General features: G+C 41.6%; 4 protein-coding genes across 4 annotated transcripts; all 4 read left to right on the top strand.

Moving 5' to 3' along the window:
- The first annotated feature begins 403 nt into the window (after positions 1 to 403).
- On the top strand, positions 404 to 7,227 carry LOC119549881 (phospholipid-transporting ATPase ABCA1-like). Its single transcript, XM_037858185.1, is given in 10 exon segments — positions 404 to 645; positions 932 to 1,463; positions 1,524 to 2,933; positions 2,998 to 3,349; positions 3,397 to 3,746; positions 3,807 to 4,669; positions 4,797 to 4,925; positions 4,983 to 5,159; positions 6,253 to 6,957; positions 7,026 to 7,227. Coding segments are annotated over 10 exon segments (4,962 nt in total).
- Positions 7,228 to 10,163: 2,936 nt separating this feature from the next.
- LOC119549686 (vitamin K epoxide reductase complex subunit 1-like) lies at positions 10,164 to 11,131 on the top strand. Its single transcript, XM_037857901.1, has 5 exons — positions 10,164 to 10,299; positions 10,358 to 10,518; positions 10,582 to 10,676; positions 10,727 to 10,915; positions 10,973 to 11,131. Exons 1-4 carry the CDS (start codon positions 10,270 to 10,272, stop codon positions 10,795 to 10,797), a joined length of 357 nt encoding a protein of 118 aa, XP_037713829.1. The 5' UTR covers positions 10,164 to 10,269; the 3' UTR covers positions 10,798 to 10,915; positions 10,973 to 11,131.
- LOC119549685 (actin-like protein 53D) lies at positions 10,973 to 12,119 on the top strand. The gene is given in 2 exon segments (XM_037857900.1): positions 10,973 to 11,762; positions 11,764 to 12,119. Coding segments are annotated over 2 exon segments (1,119 nt in total). The 5' UTR covers positions 10,973 to 10,983; the 3' UTR covers positions 12,104 to 12,119.
- Positions 12,120 to 14,919: 2,800 nt separating this feature from the next.
- LOC119549875 (ATP-binding cassette sub-family A member 3-like) lies at positions 14,920 to 20,877 on the top strand. Its single transcript, XM_037858176.1, has 10 exons — positions 14,920 to 15,131; positions 15,441 to 15,969; positions 16,030 to 17,439; positions 17,504 to 17,828; positions 17,876 to 18,225; positions 18,286 to 19,126; positions 19,288 to 19,432; positions 19,490 to 19,666; positions 19,903 to 20,607; positions 20,676 to 20,877. The coding sequence occupies exons 1-10, from the start codon at positions 14,920 to 14,922 to the stop codon at positions 20,875 to 20,877; spliced, it is 4,896 nt and encodes a 1,631-aa protein (XP_037714104.1).
- Positions 20,878 to 22,564: the final 1,687 nt, after the last annotated feature.

The following is a 22,564-nucleotide window of genomic DNA, read 5'->3' as shown; positions in this document are numbered from 1 at the left end:
ACCAGATATGACTAACTTTGAAGGATTTTTTTGTGACTTAAGTTTGGTTAAACTCCTTCATATTGCTGATAAACAAAAAATATTGCAGCTGGAATGACTTTGAGAAAAGTGATAAGAAATATATACCATGATAAGAGAACATTTAATTTAAAACCATATAACTTCGTCAGTTTTCAATAGTCTGCAAAAGAGTTCAGATGTATGTTTGAAACAGTCAGTTTTTTAAATTTCATTCAAACGTGTGCTACAATTAAGAAGCTTAAACTTAAACAGTAGTAGGAAAATATATTTAAAACTAGTTTTAATGTTAATTAAACTAGGTAAATACCTATTTAGCCATCTATGGTATCCCAAACATTTCCTTTCTTTTTAGATAGTTTAAAAGTGCCAGAAATAAGCGAATATGGCAAAGCTAACAAACTGGGATAGATTTGTGCTGCTTCTGTGGAAGAACTGGATCCTCCAATGGAACCACAGGATTCGGACTGTCGTAGAGCTGGTGCTCCCACTTTTATTTATTTGGCTTATTGTCTTAATGCGCCTTAATCTCTCTACGTTTGAAAAAAGTTTAAAAGTCTATAAAGAGAAGGATGTGACGCCTCCCTATGACATGCCGTGAGTTTTGGCCAATATATAAATATCTAAGTGCCTATTTTGTGTTCAACTTATATTTAAGAAGCGTTCAAATGAAATAAATTTTGTAAATACAAGATTGGGTCACTAAATAAGCTGTGAATCATACATATCTTACTAAATGAACGTTTCCAAAACTGGTTTACACTTGAAGAATTCGAAAATTTTTAAAATTGAAATAGCTTTTAAATGGTATTTTTCACCCGATCGTGACGATCGTACCTCCCCATTTTGCGATAGCCTCATTTATCCACCCGGCAATTAATTACTTATTTTTTTAAATCACATTTTAATTTAGTGATGAAATAACCATATGCTACTCGCCGTCGAATGACAAGCTGGATAATTTGGTTAAAAATGCGTTTAGGGATCTCAATGTCGAAGAATACTACGCCTCGTCGAATGGCGCCCAACTAGAATTGGACGTCGTTCAAAAGAGAGCCTTCGCAGGCATCCAGTTCGATGATGCTTGGGCCAATCTCACGGATCACATTCCCGATAACTTTCAATTTTCGCTGCGATTTCCATCAATAACGCGACAGAAAGAAGAAACATGGCTTACACGAAAGATGTTCCCCTCAATTCAACTTCGCGGACAACATAACTATTTAGCTCCAGGATATTACCAAGAGGGTTTTCTGGCCTTGCAACAGCGACTATCGTTGGAATATATACGGGAAAAGTCTGAACTTTCTGAACTGCCCAGAGTAATGATGGAACACTTTCCCTATCCCGCCTACACAAAAAATGAGTTCTTACCGTTCTTGACCTTCATATTACCTAGTTTTATTATACTAAGCTTCCTCTATCCCTTCATGTGTGTCACCAAGGTAAGTTTCTGTACCCGGATTAATGTTAATTATCCAGTTTTTATCCACCTCTTATCTCAGTTCATAGCCGCCGAGAAGGAAAAACAACTGAAGGAGGTTATGAAAATCATGGGACTGAGGAACTGGCTTCACTGGACGGCTTGGTTTGTCAAGACTTTTATACCGCTCACTATTTCCGCCATATTGGTTACTACAGCACTCAAGGTGGATACGAGATATGGGGCCGTTCTGGAAAATAGTAGCTTTACAGTCGTCCTCTTCTTCCTGATTGTATACATCATTGCAAGTATATGTTTCTGCTTTATGATGGCTACTCTGTTCTCAAAGGCCAGTACGGCTGCCACAGTCACATCATTTATATGGTTAATTGCGTACATACCATATTTCTTCATATTTAACCTTGGCTTGTACACCAAGTTGGGCTGGAGCTTGATTCCGAACACTGCCATGAGCTTGGGCTTCAAGGTCATCGTGAACTTTGAGGAAGTCGGCGATGGCTTGCAGTGGAGTACCCTCTTCTCTCCCGCATCCGAGGGCGATCCTTTGACAGTGGGCGCCGTGATCATAATGATGTTGGTTTCCAGTATTATGTGCATGATTATATGCTTGTATATCGAACAAGTAATGCCGGGTAATTTTGGAGTCCCGCGGCCCTGGAACTTCCCATTTACCAGGGAGTTCTGGAGCATCGAAAGTATCGAAAGGAAAAACGAAGATTTGGATGGCATTGACATGGCTCAACTTCATCCCAAGGCTTTTGAAATGGAACCGGAAGGGAAACACATTGGAGTACGAATAAAAGACCTCAGAAAGAAGTTTGCTGACAAGACGGTGGTAAGGGGCTTGACAATGAATATGTTCAAGGATGAAATTACGGTATTACTGGGTCACAATGGAGCTGGCAAGACGACCACCGTATCGATGTTGACCGGAATGATTCCACCGACGAGCGGCGCAGCGCTTATAAATGGCTATGATATCACTGCGAATACAGAAGAAGCTCGCATGTCCATGGGAATCTGCCCGCAGCACAATGTGCTCTTCGATGAGATGAGTGTGTCGAATCACATTCGATTCTTCAGTCGTATAAAGGGACTCCGCGGTGAGGAGGTCGAGTCTGAGGTGGCCAAGTATCTGAAGATGATCGAGCTGGAGGACAAGGCGAATGAGCCCTTATCGAAACTCTCTGGAGGAATGAAGCGCAAGCTCTCCGTCTGTTGTGCCCTAGTGGGGGGTACGAAGGTGGTGATCTGCGATGAACCGAGTTCCGGAATGGATCCAGCTGCCAGGCGGCAGTTGTGGGATCTCCTCCAGAAGGAAAAGGTGGGACGCACCCTACTACTTACAACACACTTTATGGACGAGGCTGATGTGTTGGGCGATCGCATTGCCATCATGTGCGACGGCAAACTCGAGTGCCTGGGAACCTCCTTCTTTCTGAAAAAACAGTACGGATCGGGATACCGATTGGTAAGTGGTCATATGCACCTTAATATTTATATATTTGGTAGTACTTGAAAAAAACTTTCTATAGATCTGTGTAAAGGGCGAGAACTGCGCAACGAACAAGGTTACTGCCCTGTTGAACCGGTTCATTCCGGGTCTGCAACCTGTGTGCGATATAGGCGCTGAGTTGTCTTACCAACTGCCGGATCAGGATTCTCCCAAGTTCGAGGAGATGTTCAGCCAGCTGGAGGACAACTCAGAGAAGCTGCATCTCAATGGCTATGGCGTGAGCATCACCTCGCTGGAGGAAGTGTTCATGAAGGTCGGCGCCGAAAAGGATAGCACTGGTAAACTGAAGGACCAAAGCGAGATCATGAATGGGGATAGATGATTCCGAGGCGAGGATTACTACAAAGATGTTAAGTGTAAGCAGGGTTTTGGTGCCTTAAGTTTTGTACCTCCGTTATGATTAAATAACCAATTGCAGTCTCGGAATATCAAAGCCAGCTTCAGGGGTTGCAGCTCCTATCGAATCAGTGGAAGGCCATGTTGCTCAAGAAGCTCCTATATACGTTGCGAAATAAGTTGCTTCTTTTCGTTCTTAACGTCATACCCGTGTTTTTCCTACTCATGAGTTATATGATCGCAGTAACGAAGGATGATCTAGAGCCTATGACATTTTCGTTAACTCAGTATGACTCGGCTGTGACTGTTCTAGATCTCTCCAGAGTATCGAACGGATCGCAGAGCTATAAGATTGGTCAAAAATATGCTGACCTAGTCAAATCGTACAGCGAAGATTACAAACTGGAACTGACTGACAAAAAGAACTTTGAGGTTAGTTAAGTTCAATTCCAGTACATTTTTTGCCATTACAGTACGTGTCTCTGCTTGCAGGACTACATCCTCAAAGTTGCAGGAACGAAGCAAACAGGGATTAACTCGCGTTACCTGGTGGGCGCTTCATTTTCCTATTATAGGATAGTTGCATGGCTGAACAACCAGGCCTATCACACTGCTCCACTGACCATCAACCTGGTGCACAACGCCATGGCCAAGGCACTAGTAGGTCCACAAGTGCAGATCCAGGTCACCAATGCTCCTGTGCGCTACCCTCCTAACTCCAAATCTATGAGAAACGCAACTGATTTGATGGCCGCTTGTGTTTCGATAAGTCTGTACTTCAGCATGTGTTTTGTGAGCTCGATGTATATCTTGTTCCCTATCAAGGAGCGTGGATCCAGGGCCAAACTTCTCCAGTTCGTTGGCGGCGTAAAATTGTGGATATTCTGGCTTTCGCAGTTTATTGCCGACTTCGCCACACACTTCGTGACGTCCTTGATCGTGATAATCACGATCATGATTTTTCAGGTGCCAGGCTTTATGGGCTTCAACGAGCTCGGCAGCTACTTCGTTCTGCTACTGTTCTATGGATTCTCTGTGTTGCCATTCACCTACCTAATGGCGTTGTTCTACAAAGAACCAGCCACCGGATTTGCTAGGACCTCATTTGTCAATGTTTTTGTAGGATTTGCAATGGTTACGGCGATTGTAGTGGTGCTCTGCATAAGTTATGTTCAAGGAAGTACTCCAGATTTGTATTGGTCATTTCACATCTTTCCGCAATTTTCGCTAGGAATAGGTATAGCCAAAATAAACATCAACATGTCCCTTAGAAGTATATGCGCAAAAGGGGTTTTATATAGCGAAGTCTGCATTACGCAACCAGACTGCTGCAGTGAGTACTTACTATATAGTTGATTTAGTTTCTACTTAACGTTTGGAAATTTCAAAATTCGTGAATGCAATCTTTTTTTACACTATGTGTATGACATTTTTATGTACTAACAATAATTTTCTTCAATTCCCAGTTTCGTTTCTATCCTCGAAAAAATTTGGTGTATTTTGGGAATTGATCTTCATGACCGCTTCCGGCATTTTATCCTTCCTCATCCTTTTCCTGATGGAGTTCCGATTGATCCCGCTGCTAGTGTTCAAGATTCGGCAAAAGCTGAAGTGAGTATTTCACGTGCCTGACTTACACCTGTTTTACATACGGATTTCTTTTTATAGTAAAGAGCCGTCGCCTCCGACCGACGGTCACTTAGATGACGACGTGGATCATGAGCGGAAGCGCATTCTTTACATGACTGCCGATGAGATTTCCTCCAAGAATCTGGTGCTGGATCGGGTGACGAAATACTACGGTCAGTTCCGAGCCGTTGATCAGGTGTCGCTCTGCGTAAAGAAGTAAGTAAATGCGACAAGATTAGTTCTGAAAATGTTGAATATCATGTGCTTTGGAGATGCGACACATCTCAGTTCCCTTCAAAACATTGCTTTCTCGCACCTACCCAGAGTGGTTTTCTCTCTTTTCGATTTAAGAGAACTTTCGAACAGAGAAAACTGATACCTAATATAGGTACCATGCCAATATCAAATTGATTCTTATGAATATACCCGTTACTCGTAGAGTAAAAGGGTATACTAGATTCGTCGAAAAGTATGTAACAGGCAGAAGGAAGCGTTTTCGACGCCATAAAGTATATATATTCTTGATCAGGATCACCGAGTCAATCTAACCATGTCCGTCTGTCCGTCTGTCTGTCCGTCCGGATGAACGCTGAGATCTCGGAAACTATAAGAGCTAGGCTATTGAGATTATGCGTGCAGATTCCTGAGCTTCTTACGCAGCGCAAGTTTGTTTCAGCAAAGTGCCACGCCCACTCCAACGCCCACAAACCGCCCAAAACTGTGGCTCCTACAGTTTTCATGCTAGAATAAAAATTTTAACTGAAATGTATTGTTCTTATCAATACCTGATACCTTGACCATACCTGATACCTTGACCAAAAAAAAAAAACGCCAAAAAACCACGCCCACTTTAACGCCCACAAACTTCAAAAAATCGTAAATATGAACGCGGATATCTCGGAAAATATCCAAGATAGAGAAATGGGATTTCAGATTAAGATTCCGTAGGCTTGAGCGCAGCGCAGGTTTATCACGCGAATGTGCCACGCCCACTCTAACGCCCACAAACCGCCCAAGCCTGCGGCGCCCACAATTTTCATGCTAGATACAAAATTTTAACTGAAATGTATTGGTCTTGTCAATACCTATCGATTGATCCAAAAAAAAACTTTGCCACGCCCACTCTAATGCCCACAACGCTTAAATCTGTCTACCGCCGGTAGGTGGCGCATTTCAATCTCGCTTTGCTGCTTGCATATCTCCATTTTCCTTTGGTCCCTTTAGCTGAGTAACGGGTATCTGATAGTCGAGGTACTCGACTATAGCGTTCTTCCTTGTTTTATTTTCCAATCAATAATATGTATTGTAGAGCCGAATGCTTTGGCCTGCTAGGCGTGAATGGAGCCGGCAAAACGACCACGTTTAAGATGATGACCGGCGAAGAGTGGATTAGCTCGGGAGCCGCCCACGTCCAAGGTCGGGCCCTGGGATGGGACATGGGCGGTATCTACAAGATGATCGGCTACTGCCCGCAGTTCGATGCACTTCCGGCGGGGCTCACGGGTCGCGAGGTGCTGCGAATTTTCTGCCTGCTTCGCGGTGTTCCGGAGGAGGACGTCCGGCGAGTATCCGAGGATCTGGCCAATTCTTTTGGCTTCATGAAGCACATGGACAAACAAACAGATGCGTATAGTGGGGGAAACAAGCGAAAGCTCAGCACGGCCATTGCAGTGATCGGCAGTCCGTCCGTGATTTACCTAGATGAGCCCACATCCGGCATGGATCCAGCGGCCAGGCGGCAGCTGTGGAATATGGTCAGCCGCATCCGGGAATCCGGTAAGTCCATCATACTGACCTCCCACAGCATGGAGGAGTGTGAGGCCTTGTGCACTCGACTGGCCATAATGGTGAATGGAGAGTTCAAGTGCCTGGGCTCTACGCAGCATCTGAAGAACAAGTTTTCCAAGGGCCTGATCCTCAGGATCAAGGTGCGTCGTAATCTGGGTCGCAGTCACCAAGATATCGATGCCGTCAAGGCGTTTGTGAGGGGTACATACCCTCACTCCATTCTCAGGTATGTGCCTAATCTTATTTTATTAGCAGATCTTATTTATTCTACTTCATTATTCCATTGTCACATAGGGATAATACGCTAGGTCTGTTAACCTTCTACATTCCATTGACTGAGGTCAAATGGTCGCGCATCTTTGGGATGATGGAGAAGAATCGCAACCAGCTGAATGTGGAGGATTACTCAATCAGCCAGACCACGCTGGAAGAGATCTTTTTGGAGTTTGCCAAGAACCAGCGAGAGAAATCCACTGCAGAAAATAAAACCAACTAAGGGTCTTTTCTCTTCTTAGATCTACTTGTGGAATTTCATCGATAGCACACAAAATTAGATAGGAAATTCAAGTCAATTCATCAATTTAAAACACAGGATGATGCGTTTTTATACCCTTGCAGAGGGTATATTGATTTCAGTCAGAAGTTTGCAACGCAGTGAAGGAGACGTTTCCGACCCCATAAAGTATATATATTCTTGATCAGCATGACTAGACGAGTCGATCTAGCCATGTCCGTCTGTCCGTCTGTCCGTCCGTTTCTACGCAAACTAGTCTCTCAGTTTTAAAGCTATCGGGCTGATACTTTCCCAAAAGTCTTATATCTTTTGCAGGTAGTATATAAGTCGGAACCAGCCGGATCGGACAACTATATCTTATAGCTCCCATAGGAATAATCGGACAAATAAATGAAAAAAAAATATATCTTTGGTGTTTTTTAGCATATAACCTCCTAAGCTTGGAAATAACAATTTTTAAATAATTTTGAATTAAATTTTATCGAAATCGGACGACTATATCATATAGCTGCCATAGGAACGATCGGAAAATTTGTGGAAAAATAATATGTAAAAAATTATAGCTTCGGTGTTTTTCAACATATAACCTCTAACGCTTGGAAATAACATTTTTTATTTAGTTCTGAATTTCGAATTAAATTTTATCAAAATCGGACGACTATGTCATATAGCTGCCATAGGAACGATCGGAAAATTGGTAGGAAAATAATATGAAACAAATTATAGCTTCGGTGTTTTTTAACATATAACCTCCTACGCTTGGAAATACGATTTTTTAATTAGTTCTGAATTTTGAATTTAATTTTATCAAAATCGGACGACTATATCATATAGCTGCCATAGGAACGATCGGAAAATTGGTATGAAAATAATATGAAACAAATTATAGCTTCGGTGTTTTTTGACATATGTATTATCTTATACTATTGGGAATATCATTTTTTGTGTTTTTAAATTTAATAATTATAGCTGCAAGGGTATATAAGCTTCGGCTTGCCGAAGCTAACTTCCTTTCTTGTTTTTTGTGTTTTTAAATTTAATTTTAGCTGCAAGGGTATATAAGCTTCGGCTTGCCGAAGCTAACTTCCTTTCTTGTTAATTTTTTTTTAAGTCTTAACCAACAACTAAACAATAATTGAAGTCAAAAAATTCAAAATAGATTAGATTATCTTATCATTATCGTCATTTCCAAATATATAACAAAACACAGATGTTGGTTTTTTTTAAAAATCTTAAAGATGTTAACTGGTATTACAGCCTTTGCTAACCCACCCCCCACACATTGGCATCAATTCAAACTTTGTCTGTTACTGTGATCTGTCGATAAATTGGCAGACATCAGCTTGCGATAATGCTGCAATAAGATTCTAATTAATATAGAATTTATAAAGCCAATTGCCGCATACAAATGTGTGCGATTGCCAAATCTCAGTTACCACGCAGTTACCTTAACTTCCTTCCAGTTGCACGTGCATCGGGTGACAAGAATTGCCGACAGCAAAAACAAAGTTCCAGCCATCCAAGCATTTACCTTCATAATCGTAACCATAATTGTCAAGATCCGTCATTTCGCAGTCATCTGCCCTTGGGACATAAAGATCTTTTGTTAAAGCAAGGAAAAACTTACTGGAGACAAACAGCACAGCGCGTGCTTAAAGACAAACACCTGCAAAGAGGCATAGCCTTAGTTAAAATATAAGCATTAGCCCTTCTAAACGCATTCGATAATCTACTAACATTTGTGGGTCGACACTGAAAGTTTTCTGATCAGAATGACAGTTCAGTGTGCTTGAAAAAAATACACACAAAAACTCTTAAATCAAATTGTAATAAGTAAGATAAGCAATTTACTATGGATCCATCATGAACCCACTCAAATATAACCGCTTCATACGCTCCCGCTACATTCTACAACCAATCCACGTTCTTATTAGAACTATGATATGACTAATGAATGAACTATATCTCGCTCATTTACTACAAGAGTGACGCATCTAAAAAAAGCATTTCGCCTAATGACATACATGATTGAAAAATTCAAGCTTGGTGTTTTAAGGATAGGATATATATTAAGTGAAATTTGTAAACCTTGTACATTCTGTTGACAAATAGCGCCCACCTATGAAATCTTTCGGGAGTTAAATAAAAATCTGTTAAAGGAGTCAACTTCATAGATATAAATCACTTTAAAGGTGCTTATCCCACTTTGTCTTAATACCTCTTAATGCATTGACCTCGCATAGAAATCAGACGTTACTGAATATATATACTAATATATTATTATATATACTAATATTAACTTTTAAAATATCAATCTATTGCATTACATAGATTGATATTTTCTTGCAATTACATTTTGAAGTGTAAAGTTCAATAGGCCCCCTGGCCCATTTCCAGTAGCGTATTATTTTGAGATCGGCCAGGTGAGGCTGGGGCTTGAGCTAGAATCGAGTTGACAGCCGTTTGAAAGGGTTTTCCATGTCAAATGGATATCTGTGCCAAGACGCTGGCTGCGGTGACTGTTTCTGATGTTTTTGTATTTTTTTTTGCGTGTTGGCAGATTGGCCACTTTATTAGTTCGCTCTGGTCACCTCCTTCTATGTATTTATCCAGCTCGGGCCACGCACTTTATTTATATTACCTGTTGCGTTTGCCCTCGTGTCATATCAAATTAAATGAAAGGGGAATTTATGCCAACCCGACTGAGAACACAACAAGGCAATGGTATTAAGAAAGGTCGGGGCCCTACATACCCTAACAAACTAATGAAACATATAGATACAAGTTAAACTTCTTTCACATTTAAAATATATATAACCTGGTCTAGTACAATTTATAATATTAGAAATATGTATGTATCCTATAAAGAAGTCACTAGGAAAATAAGTAATATTTTCTAAACATGTCTTAAATTGCAATTGTGCTACAAGTAATTTTGATAAGCTTATTTGATATCCAGGGAATTTTTGTGTGAATTGTTCCATTAAGTGTATCAAGCTCTTTTCATATTGCGCAGCTGCCAAAATGGTTCTGGAACTTTTCCTTGGACCAACTGTTGGTAAGTTGGAATCCTGAATGAACTCATTATACAAACAGCAACACAATGGAACAGGATGACGGTTCAACTTCCCTGTTGCGATGGATTTACACCTGTGCTTTGGCCATCTCGGTGTATTCACTGTACGTGAAAATGAAACTGGAGGAAGATGAGAACTACAGGCCGATGTGCGATGTGAACGAAAACATAAGCTGCTCGCTAGTCTTTAAATCAGTGTACGTAAGATTATATTTGAGATGATAGTATTTAAATAATGTGGTTTCTCCTAAAAACTTTAGCTATGGTAAAGGCTTTGGTCTGGGGGAAATAACCAAACTGAATTTTCCCAACGGAGCCATAGGATGTGTCTTCTACCTCCTGTACTTTCTAAGCTGTGAGTATAAAGTAATGTAATTAATTTGTTTTAATACATTTCATTTACAGCTTTCTATCAGAATAACTGGTTGTGCTTGGCCCAATTAATAATATGCACTTTGACCCTTTTTCGTCTATAAAATGAACCTTACTGTATAATCCGCCCGAAACAAACAACATAGCACAGAATATGTCGACATTTCGACGATATAACAGATAAACGGGCACAGCACATTCTCTACAAGTACCTTCAAATACGTAAGTCTTTCAGAAAAAGCACGCACAATAATGATTCCATAGATATTCCTTCTATAGCTTCTGGAGACATGAGTAGTGAGAATGAGAGTTCCTCCCACCAAACTGCAGTGGTTATTGATAATGGTTCTGGGGTTTGAAAGGCAGGATTCTCTGCGGAAGACACTCCCCGGCTGGTCTTCCCCTCGATTGTGGGTAGACCTCGTCACCTGAACGTTCTGATGGATTCGCTGATCGATGGTTGTGTTATTGGCGAGGCGGCAGCAACTAAAAGGGGAATTCTCACCCTAAAATATCCCATAGAGCACGGGGTGGTCAAGAACTGGGATGACATGGAGAAGATTTGGAAGCACACATACGAGCTGCTGCGGGCGGATCCAATGGATTTGCCGGCACTACTCACCGAAGCCCCTCTGAACCCCAAAAAGAATAGGGAGAAGATGACGGAGATTATGTTCGAGCATTTTCAGGTGCCAGCTTTCTATGTGGCCATTCAGGCCGTACTTTCCCTTTACGCCACCGGACGCACAGTGGGCATTGTGGTGGACTCGGGGGATGGTGTGACCCACACGGTTCCGATCTACGAGGGATTTGCCCTGCCCCACGCCACCGTTCGTGTGGATTTAGCTGGCCGGGATCTCACCGATTTTCTGGCCAAATTGCTCTTGGAAAAGGGTGTAAAACTGGGCACTTCTGCGGAAAGGGAAATTGTCCGGGATATTAAGGAGAAAATCTGCTACGTTTCGATGAATTATGGCCAGGAAATGGAACTTCAGCAGGATACATCCAGGAGTCGTGATAAACAGGAAGAGAGCTATGAGCTACCCGATGGCCAGAAGATCAGTTTGGGAGAGATTCCGCTGTCCGGAGGCTCTCTTCCAGCCCAGTTTGCTGGGCCAAGAGGTGATGGGCATCCACGAGGCCACCTATCACTCCATCATCAACTGCGACATGGATCTACGGAAGGATATGTATGCGAACATAGTGCTTTCGGGGGGAACGACGATGTTTCGCAATATCGAACACCGGTTCCTGCAAGACCTAACCAAAATGGCACCCCCATCCGTAAGAATCAAAATCAACGCCAGTGGCTCCGTTCTGGCTTCACTGACCAGTTTCCAAAATATGTGGATCGACAGCGTGGAATACGACGAAGTGGATTCGAGCATCGTTCATCGCAAGTGTTTCTAGGCGAGATTCAGAAAATTATCGCAATAGTTTAATTGTATTATTGGACTTGTGTTCAAGATAATAAATAATAATATATTTGTTTATGTTTTAATGATAAATGTGGTTTATTTGGTTTTCTATGTCTGTACAAATTCAGAATCGATTCATAAAATATGAGTTTTAGGTAGAACCTTATTTTAGTAATTTTTTTTTACATTTAAGATTACTAATCAAAATAAAATTCGCGTGACACGCCATATGCCAAATATCAACTATGGAACGATAATTCGACAGAGGTTGAATTCAGAAACATATCGCAATAGTTTAATTATACCCGTTACTCGTAGAGTAAAAGGGTATACTAGATTCGTCGGAAAGTATGTAACAGGCAGAAGGAAGCGTTTCCGACCCCATAAAGTATATATATTCTTGATCAGGATCACTAGCCGAGTCGATCTAGCCATGTCCGTCTGACCGTCTGTCCGTCTGTCCGTCTGTCTGTCCGGATGAACGCTGAGATCTCGGAAACTATGAGAGCTAGGCTATTGAGATTTGGCGTGCAGATTCCTGAGCTTCTTACGCAGCGCAAGTTTGTTTCAATAGAGTGCCACGCCCACTCTAACGCCCACAAGCCGCCCAAAACTGTGGCTCCTTCAGTTTTCATGCTAGAATAATAATTTTAACTGAAATGTATTGTTCTCATCAATACCTAACGATTGATAAAAAAAAAGTTTGCCACGCCCACTTTTACGCCCACAAACCGCCCACAAACTTTAAAAAATCGTAAATATGAACGTGGATATCTCGGAATCTATCAAGGATAGAGAATTGGGATCTCAGATTTAGATTCCGTAGCCTTGTGCGCAGCGCAAGTTTGTTACGCAAATATGCCACGCCCACTCTAACGCCCACAAACCGCCCAAACCTGTGGCGCCCACAATTGTCATGCTAGATACAAAATTTTAACTGAACTTGGTCTCGTCAATACCTATCGATTGACCCAAAAAAAAAAAATTTGCCACGCCCACTCTAATGCCCATAACGCTTAAATCTGTCTACCGCCGATAGGTGCGCCACCATTTCAATATCGCTTTGCTGCTCCATATCTCCATATCTCCATTTCCCTTTAGTCCCTTAAGCTGAGTAACGGGTATCTGATAGTCGAGGTACTCGACTATAGCGTTCTTCCTTGTTTTTTCTACATTTAAGATTACTAATCAAAATAAAATTCGCGTGGCACGCCATACGCCAAATATCAACTATGGAACGATAATTCGACAGAGGATGAATCATTTGTTTTTTATATTGAAACTTCTTAGCGACGATATCGATCTGTAATCTTGCCAAAGCACTCTTGAAAAATTCATATGAACAAAATCATTAGCATTCAATTACGCTAGCAACTGCTGTATTTTGATTCAAATTAATTGCGAATTTATAAGGAAAAATTGACGCATACAAATGTGTGCGGTTGCCACATTTCAGCCAGAATAAAAAACCACGTAGTAACCTTAACTTGCTTCCAGTTGCACGTGCACCGGGGGACAAGAATTGCCGACAACAAAAACCCAGTTCCAACTCTCGAAGCATTCACCTTCATAATCGTAATCTCAATTGTCAAGCTCAATCATTTCACAGTCAGCTTCACTTGAGGCTTTAAAGACCTTTTGTTTGAGCACTTCACTAGATGTTGATCACGGATCCACGGTAAAATTTGTTGGGGCCAAACAACGCAGCGCGTGCTTTAAGAGAAACACCATCAAATCGGCCAAGCTATGGATCCGTATGCAATGAATTATCATTAGAACTTTTATAAGCATTTGATAATCTGCTATCTGATAATCTAAAAATACATTAGAACCAGGAAGAACGCTGTAGTCGACTGCCTCGACTATCAGATACCCTTTACTTAGCTAAAGGTAGAGCAAGAGCGCCACCTAGCGGGGATTAAAATATTAAATATAAAACATATAGACATGTAGCGTGCAACAGTCAGTAAAATTTTATTAAAGAAAAGACTCAAAAGAAAAGACTCGAAAGTTGAGCTGGTAGTCAAATATATCACTTATATTTTTGTCGCGTGCGATTGGCTTTGACTTTCTTATATATCTTAAAAAGGAGCAATGTCTTAACATCAGCCCTGTCACCAATTATATTGGCTATCAAGAGCCATAACTAAAGCCCTATGTTAAGATAGAAATCTTAAAAATGTTTTTTTTTTCAGCTTCAAAGCGTACGTCTGTCGCGTGCGACAATATAAAATTACCCTGGAAGACCCTCAAAATCTGACTTTTTAGTGGGTTTTTCTAAAAGTGGTAGATCAAAAGCTTTGTATTTTGGGCAGATTAACGCCATAATCTGTAGTTCAGAACCCTAAAACCATTTCGAGATACACCACAAAATAGTTTTACACCCAATAACTTTTATAGCAATGTGTGTGCGAAATCGGAAAAATTCCTTGATTTGAAGATTGTGGCATCTTATCGGATATGAATAACTTTAAGTTTTTTTTTTATGACTTACGTTTGGTTAAACTTTTTCGTATTGCTGATAAAAATAAACAATTTTTCTGCAGAACTCAGTTCATAAACCTTCGTCAGTTTTCAAAAGTCTGCAAAAGAGTTCAGATGTATTTTTAAAACAATATAATAGTCAGTTTGTTAAGTTTCATTAAAAATTCTATGCTACAATTAAGAAGATTGTACTTAAACAGTAGTAGTAAAATATATTTAACACTAGTTTTAATATTAATTAAACTAGGTGCATACGTTTTTAGCCGGTATCCCAAACATTTCCTTTCTTTTTAGATAGTTTAAAAGTGCCAGGGATAAGCGAATATGGCAAAGCTAACAAACTGGGATAAGTTTGTGCTGCTTCTGTGGAAGAACTGGATCCTCCAATGGAACCACAAGATTCGGACTGTCGTAGAGCTGGTGCTCCCACTTTTATTTACTTTGCTTATTGTCTTAATGCGCCTTAATCTCTCTAATTCTGAAGAAAGTTTAAAAGTCTATGAAGAGAAGGATGTGATGAATTCCTATGGCATGCCGTAAGTTTTGGCCAAGATATAAATATCTGAGTGCCTATTTTGTGTTCAACTTATATTTAAAAAGGGTTCAAATAAAATACATTTTGTAATCAAACAGAAAAGGGTCACTAAATAAGCTGTAATTCATATCTTACTAAATGAACGTTTCCAAAACTGGTTTACACTTAAAGAATTCACATATTTTCAAACTTTAATTAGCTTTTAAATGTTATTTTTCACCCGATCGTGACGATCGCACCTACAAATTTGCGATAGCCTCAATCATCCACCCATTACTTACTTATTTTTTTAAATCACATTTTAATTTAGTTATAATATAACTATATGCTACTCGCCGTCGAATGACAAGCTGGATAATTTGGTTAAAAATGCGTTTAGGGATCTCAATGTCAAAGAATACGCCTCGTCGAATGGCGCCCAACTAGAATTGGACGTCGTTCAAAAGAGACCCTTCGCAGGCATCCAGTTCGATGATGCTTGGGCCAATCTCACGGATCACATTCCCGATAACTTTCAATTTTCGCTGCGATTTCCATCAATAACGCGACAGAAAAAACAAACATGGCTTACAAAAAACATGTTCCCCTCAATTCAACTTCGCGGACAACATAACTATTTAGCTCCAGGATATTACCAAGAGGGTTTTCTGGCCTTGCAACAGCGACTATCGTTGGAATATATACGGGAAAAGTCTGGACGTTCTGAACTGCCCAAAATAATAATGGAACACTTTCCCTATCCCGCCCACACAAAAAATGAGTTCTTACCGTGTTTGACCCTCCTATTACCGAGTTTTATTATACTAAGCTTCCTCTATCCCTTCATGTGTGTCACCAGGGTAAGTTACTCTACCGGGATCAATGATAATTATCCGATTCTTAACCATCTCTTATCTCAGTTCATAGCCGCCGAGAAGGAAAAACAACTGAAGGAGGTTATGAAAATCATGGGACTGAGGAACTGGCTTCACTGGACGGCTTGGTTTGTCAAGACTTTTATACCGCTCACTATTTCCGCCATATTGGTTACTACAGCACTCAAGGTGGATACGAGATATGGGGCCGTTCTGGAAAATAGTAGCTTTACAGTCGTCCTCTTCTTCCTGATTGTATACATCATTGCAAGTATATGTTTCTGCTTTATGATGGCTACTCTGTTCTCAAAGGCCAGTACGGCTGCCACAGTCACATCATTTATATGGTTAATTGCGTACATACCATATTTCTTCATATTTAACCTTGGCTTGTACACCAAGTTGGGCTGGAGCTTGATTCCGAACACTGCCATGAGCTTGGGCTTCAAGGTCATCGTGAACTTTGAGGAAGTCGGCGATGGCTTGCAGTGGAGTACCCTCTTCTCTCCCGCATCCGAGGGCGATCCTTTGACAGTGGGCGCCGTGATCATAATGATGTTGGTTTCCAGTATTATGTGCATGATTATTTGCTTGTATATCGAACAAGTAATGCCGGGTAATTTTGGAGTCCCGCGGCCCTGGAACTTCCCATTTACCAGGGAGTTCTGGAGCATCGAAAGTATCGAAAGGAAAAACGAAGATTTGGATGGCATTGACATGGCTCAACTTCATCCCAAGGCTTTTGAAATGGAACCGGAAGGGAAACACATTGGAGTACGAATAAAAGACCTCAGAAAGAAGTTTGCTGACAAGACGGTGGTAAGGGGCTTGACAATGAATATGTTCAAGGATGAAATTACGGTGTTACTGGGTCACAATGGAGCTGGCAAGACGACCACCGTATCGATGTTGACCGGAATGATTCCACCGACGAGCGGCGCAGCGCTTATAAATGGCTATGATATCACTGCGAATACAGAAGAAGCTCGCATGTCCATGGGAATCTGCCCGCAGCACAATGTGCTCTTCGATGAGATGAGTGTGTCGAATCACATTCGATTCTTCAGTCGTATAAAGGGACTCCGCGGTGAGGAGGTCGAGTCTGAGGTGGCCAAGTATCTGAAGATGATCGAGCTGGAGGACAAGGCGAATGAGCCCTCATCGAAACTCTCTGGAGGAATGAAGCGCAAGCTCTCCGTCTGTTGTGCCCTAGTGGGGGGTACGAAGGTGGTGATCTGCGATGAACCGAGTTCCGGAATGGATCCAGCTGCCAGGCGGCAGTTGTGGGATCTCCTTCAGAAGGAAAAGGTGGGACGCACCCTACTACTTACAACACACTTTATGGACGAGGCTGATGTGTTGGGCGATCGCATTGCCATCATGTGCGACGGCAAACTCGAGTGCCTGGGAACCTCCTTCTTTCTGAAAAAACAGTACGGATCGGGATACCGATTGGTAAGTGGTTATATGCACGTTCATATTTAAATATTAGGTAGTACTTGAGTTAAACTTTCTATAGATCTGTGTTAAGGGCGAGAACTGCGCAACGAACAAGGTTACAGCCCTATTGAACCGGTTCATTCCGGGTCTGCAACCGGTGTGCAATATTGGCGCTGAGTTGTCTTACCAACTGCCGGATCAGGATTCTCCCAAGTTCGAGGAGATGTTCAGCCAGCTGGAGGACAACTCAGAGAAGCTGCATCTCAATGGCTATGGCGTGAGCATCACCTCGCTGGAGGAAGTGTTCATGAAGGTCGGCGCCGAAAAGGATAGCACTGGTAAACTGAAGGACCAAAGCGAGATTATGAACGGGTACAAAGATGTTAAGTGTAAGCAGGGTTTTGGTGCCTTAAGTTTTGTACCTCCGTTATGATTAAATATCCCATTGCAGTCTCGGAATATCAAAACCGGCTTCAGGGGTTGCAGCTCCTATCGAATCAGTTGAAGGCCATGTTGCTCAAGAAGCTCCTATATACGTGGCGAAATAAGTTGCTTCTTTTCGTTCTTAACGTCATCCCCGTGTTTTTCCTACTCATGACTTATATGACCGCAGTAACGAAGGATGATCTAGAGCCTATGACCTTTTCGTTAACTCAGTACGACTCGGCTGTGACTGTTCTAGATCTCTCCAGAGTATCGAACGGATCGCAGAGCTATAAGATTGGTCAAAAATATGCTGACCTGGTCAAATCGTACAGCGAAGATTACAAACTGGAACTGACTGACAAAAAGGACTTTGAGGTTAGTTAAGTTCAATTCCAGTACACTTTATGCCATCACAGTACGTGTCTTCGCTTGCAGGACTACATTCTCAAAGTTGATGGAACGAAGCAAACAGGGATTAACTCGCGTTACCTGGTGGGCGCTTCATTTTCCAATGATGGGATAGTTGCATGGCTGAACAACCAGGCCTATCACACTGCTCCACTGACCATCAACCTGGTGCACAACGCCATGGCCAAGGCACTAGTAGGTCCACAAGTGCAGATCCAGGTCACCAATGCACCTGTACGCTACCCTCCTAGCTCCAAATCTATGAAAAACGCAACTTATTTGATGGCCGCTTGGGTTTCGATAAGTCTGTACTTCGGCATATGTTTTGTGAGCTCGATGTATGTCTTGTTCCCGATCAAGGAGCGTGGATCCAGGGCCAAACTTCTCCAGTTCGTTGGCGGCGTAAAATTGTGGATATTCTGGCTTTCGCAGTTTATTGTCGACTTCGCCACACACTTCGTGACGTCCTTGATCGTGTTAATCACGATCATGTTTTTCAAGGTGCCAGGCTTTATGGCCTTCAACGAACTCGGCAGCTACTTCGTTCTGCTACTGATCTATGGATTCTCTGTGTTACCATTCACCTACCTAATGGCGTTGTTCTACAGAGAACCAGCCACCGGATTTGCTAGGACCTCATTTGTTAATATATTTTTAGGATTTGCATTGGTTACGTCGTTTATAGTGGTGGTCAGCCTAAGTGATGATATAGATATTATTTCAGATTTGTATTGGTCATTTCACATCTTTCCGCAATTTTCGCTAGGGATAGGTATAGCCAATATAAACTTCAACGTATACGCAAGAAGTATATGCGCAATCGGGGTTTTATATAGCGAAGTCTGCGATACGAAACCAGACTGCTGCAGTGAGTATTTACTATATAGTTGCAATAGTTTCCATTTAACGTTCCATAATAATACTTCTACCTTAAAGAATTCGGAATTTCGAAATTCTTGAATGCAATCTTTTTTTACACTATGTGTATGACATTTTTATGTACTAACAATAATTTTCTTCAATTCCCAGTTCCGTTTCTATCCTGGAGAAGATTTGGTGTATTTTGGGAATTGATCTTCATGACCGCTTCCGGCATTTTATCCTTCCTCATCCTTTTCCTGATGGAGTTCCGATTGATCCCGCTGCTAGTGTTCAAGATTCGGCAAAAACTGACGTGAGTATTTCACGTGCCTGACTTACACCTGTTTTACATACGGTTTTCGTTTTATAGTAAAGAGCCGTCGCCTCCGACCGACGGTCACTTAGATGACGACGTGGATCATGAGCGGAAGCGCATTCTTTACATGACTGCCGATGAGATTTCCTCCAAGAATCTGGTGCTGGATCGGGTGACGAAATACTACGGTCAGTTCCGAGCCGTTGATCAGGTGTCGCTCTGCGTAAAGAAGTAAGTAAATGCGACAAGTTAAGTTCTGAAAATGTTGAATATCATATGTTTTGGAGATGCGACACATCTCAGTTCCCTTCAAAACATTGCTTTCTCGCACCTACCCAGAGTGGTTTTCTCTCTTTTCGTTTTTAGAGAACTTTCGAAGAGAGAAAACTGATACCTAATATAGGTACCATGCCAATATCAAATTGATTCTTATGGTTTTATTTTCCGATCAATAATATGCATTGTAGAGCCGAATGCTTTGGCCTGCTGGGCGTGAATGGAGCCGGCAAAACGACCACGTTTAAGATGATGACCGGCGAAGAGTGGATCAGCTCGGGAGCCGCCCACGTCCAAGGTCGGACCCTGGGATGGGACATGGGCGGTATCTACAAGATGATCGGCTACTGCCCGCAGTTCGATGCACTTCCGGCGGGACTCACGGGTCGCGAGGTGCTTCGAATTTTCTGTCTGCTTCGCGGTATTCCGCAGAAGGACATCCGGCAAGTATCCGAGAATCTGGCCAATTCTTTCGGTTTCATGAAGCACATGGACAAACGGACAGATGCGTATAGTGGGGGAAACAAGCGAAAGCTCAGCACGGCCATTGCAGTGATCGGCAGTCCGTCCGTGATTTACCTAGATGAGCCCACGACCGGCATGGATCCAGCGGCCAGGCGGCAGCTGTGGAATATGGTCAGCCGCATCCGGGAATCCGGAAAGTCCATCATCCTGACCTCCCACAGCATGGAGGAGTGTGAGGCCTTGTGCACTCGACTGGCCATTATGGTGAATGGAGAGTTCAAGTGCCTGGGCTCTACGCAGCATCTGAAGAACAAGTTTTCCAAGGGCCTGATCCTCAGGATCAAGGTGCGTCGTAATCTGGGTCGCAGTCACCAAGATATCGATGCCGTCAAGGCGTTTGTGAGGGGGACATACCCTCACTCCATTCTCAGGTATGTGCCTAATCTTATTTTATTAGCAGATCTAATTTATTCTACTTCATTATTCCATTGTCACATAGGGATAATACGCTAGGTCTGTTAACCTTCTACATTCCATTGACTGAGGTGAAATGGTCGCGCATCTTCGGGATGATGGAGAAGAATCGCATCCAGCTGAATGTGGAGGATTACTCAATCAGCCAGACCACGCTGGAAGAGATCTTTTTGGAGTTTGCCAAGAACCAGCGAGAGGAATCCACTGCAGAAAATAAAACCAACTAAGGGCCTTTTCTCTTCTTAGATCTACTTGTGGAATTTCATCGATAGCACACAAAATTAAATAGGAAATTCATGTCAATTCATCAATTTAAAACACAGGATGATGCGTTTTTAATTTTTTTTTTAAGTCTTAACCAACAACTAAACAATAATTGAAGTCAAAAAATTCAAAATAGATTAGAGAAACTTATCATTATCGTCATTTCCAAATATATAACGCAAATCACAGATGTTGGTTTTTTTTAAAAATCTTAAAGATGTTAACTGGTATTACAGCCTTTGCTAACCCACCCCCCACACATTGGCATCAATTCAAACTTTGTCTGTTACTGTGATTTGTCGATAAATTGGCAGACATCAGCATGCGATAATGCTGCAATAAGATTCTAATTAATATAGAATTTATAAAGCCAATTGCCGCATACAAATGTGTGCGATTGCCAAATCTCAGTTACCACGCAGTTACCTTAACTTCCTTCCAGTTGCACGTGCATCGGGTGACAAGAATTGCCGACAGCAAAAACAAAGTTCCAGCCATCCAAGCATTTACCTTCATAATCGTAACCATAATTGTCAAGATCCGTCATTTCGCAGTCATCTGCCCTTGGGACATAAAGATCTTTTGTTAAAGCAAAGAAAAACTTACTGGAGACAAACAGCACAGCGCGTGCTTAAAGACAAACACCTGCAAAGAGGCATAGCCTTAGTTAAAATATAAGCATTAGCCCTTCTAAACGCATTCGATAATCTACTAACATTTGGGGGTCGACACTGACAGTTTTCTTATCGGAACAACAGTTCAGTTTCCTTTAGAAAAAATACACACAAACACTCTTAAATGAAATTATAATAAGTAAGATAAATAATTTACTATGGATCCATCAAAAAACCCACTCCAATGGAACCCCTTCATACGCTCCCGCTACATTCTACAACCAATCCACGTTCTTATTAGAACTATGATATGACCAATGAATGAACTATATCTCGCTCATTTACTACAAGAGTGACGCATCTAAAAAAAGCATTTCGCCTAATGACATACATGATTGAAAAATTCAAGGTTGGTGTTTTAAGGATAGGATATATATTAAGTGAAATTTGTAAACCTTGTACATTCTGTTGACAAATAGCGCCCACCTATGAAATCTTTCGGGAGTTAAATAAAAATCTGTTAAAGGAGTCAACTTCATAAATTTAAACCACTTTTAAGGTGCTTATCTCACTTTGTCTCAACGTCTCAAAATACGTTGACCTCACATAAAAATCAGACATCACTTAATATATTTACTTTAATAGCTAAAACAAATAATTAAAATGTTAACTGCTTATATGTAATGCAATAGATTTATATTTTCTTGCATCTATGAATGTATCTCTTGAAGTGTAAAGTTCAATAGGCCCCCTGGCCCATTTCCAGTAGCGTATTATTTTGAGATCGGCCAGGTGAGGCTGGGGCTTGAGCTAGAATCGAGTTGACAGCCGTTTGAAAGGGTTTTCCATATCAAATGGATATCTGTGCCAAGACGCTGGCTGCGGTGACTGTTTCTGATGTTTTTGTAATTTTTTTTGCGTGATGGCAGAATAGCGAATCCAAGGTTGCGTAAATTTATCACATCAACTCACTCCTGGGGGCAGAGCTACTGCAATTTTGTAAATTGTTTCCATTTGGTTACCTCATGGCTAACGC

The sequence above is a fragment of the Drosophila subpulchrella genome, chromosome 2R (assembly GCF_014743375.2).
Source record: "Drosophila subpulchrella strain 33 F10 #4 breed RU33 chromosome 2R, RU_Dsub_v1.1 Primary Assembly, whole genome shotgun sequence".
Lineage (NCBI taxonomy): Eukaryota > Metazoa > Arthropoda > Insecta > Diptera > Drosophilidae > Drosophila > Drosophila subpulchrella.
The sequence above is the reverse complement of the archived record's forward strand: the minus strand, read 5'-3'. Positions and strand labels throughout refer to the sequence as shown.

Bases quoted from the DNA above. Each gene is read 5' to 3' on its own strand.
- LOC119549686 (XM_037857901.1), top strand. From the start codon at position 10,270: ATGGTTCTGGAACTTTTCCTTGGACCAACT. The intron at 10,300-10,357 runs GTTGGTAAGTTG...ACAATGGAACAG, and splicing joins AACTTTTCCTTGGACCAACT to GATGACGGTTCAACTTCCCT. The intron at 10,519-10,581 runs GTACGTAAGATT...TAAAAACTTTAG, and splicing joins TCGCTAGTCTTTAAATCAGT to CTATGGTAAAGGCTTTGGTC.
- LOC119549875 (XM_037858176.1), top strand. From the start codon at position 14,920: ATGGCAAAGCTAACAAACTGGGATAAGTTTGTGCTGCTTCTGTGGAAG. The intron at 18,226-18,285 runs GTTAGTTAAGTT...CTTCGCTTGCAG, and splicing joins CTGACAAAAAGGACTTTGAG to GACTACATTCTCAAAGTTGA. The intron at 19,433-19,489 runs GTGAGTATTTCA...TTCGTTTTATAG, and splicing joins AAGATTCGGCAAAAACTGAC to TAAAGAGCCGTCGCCTCCGA.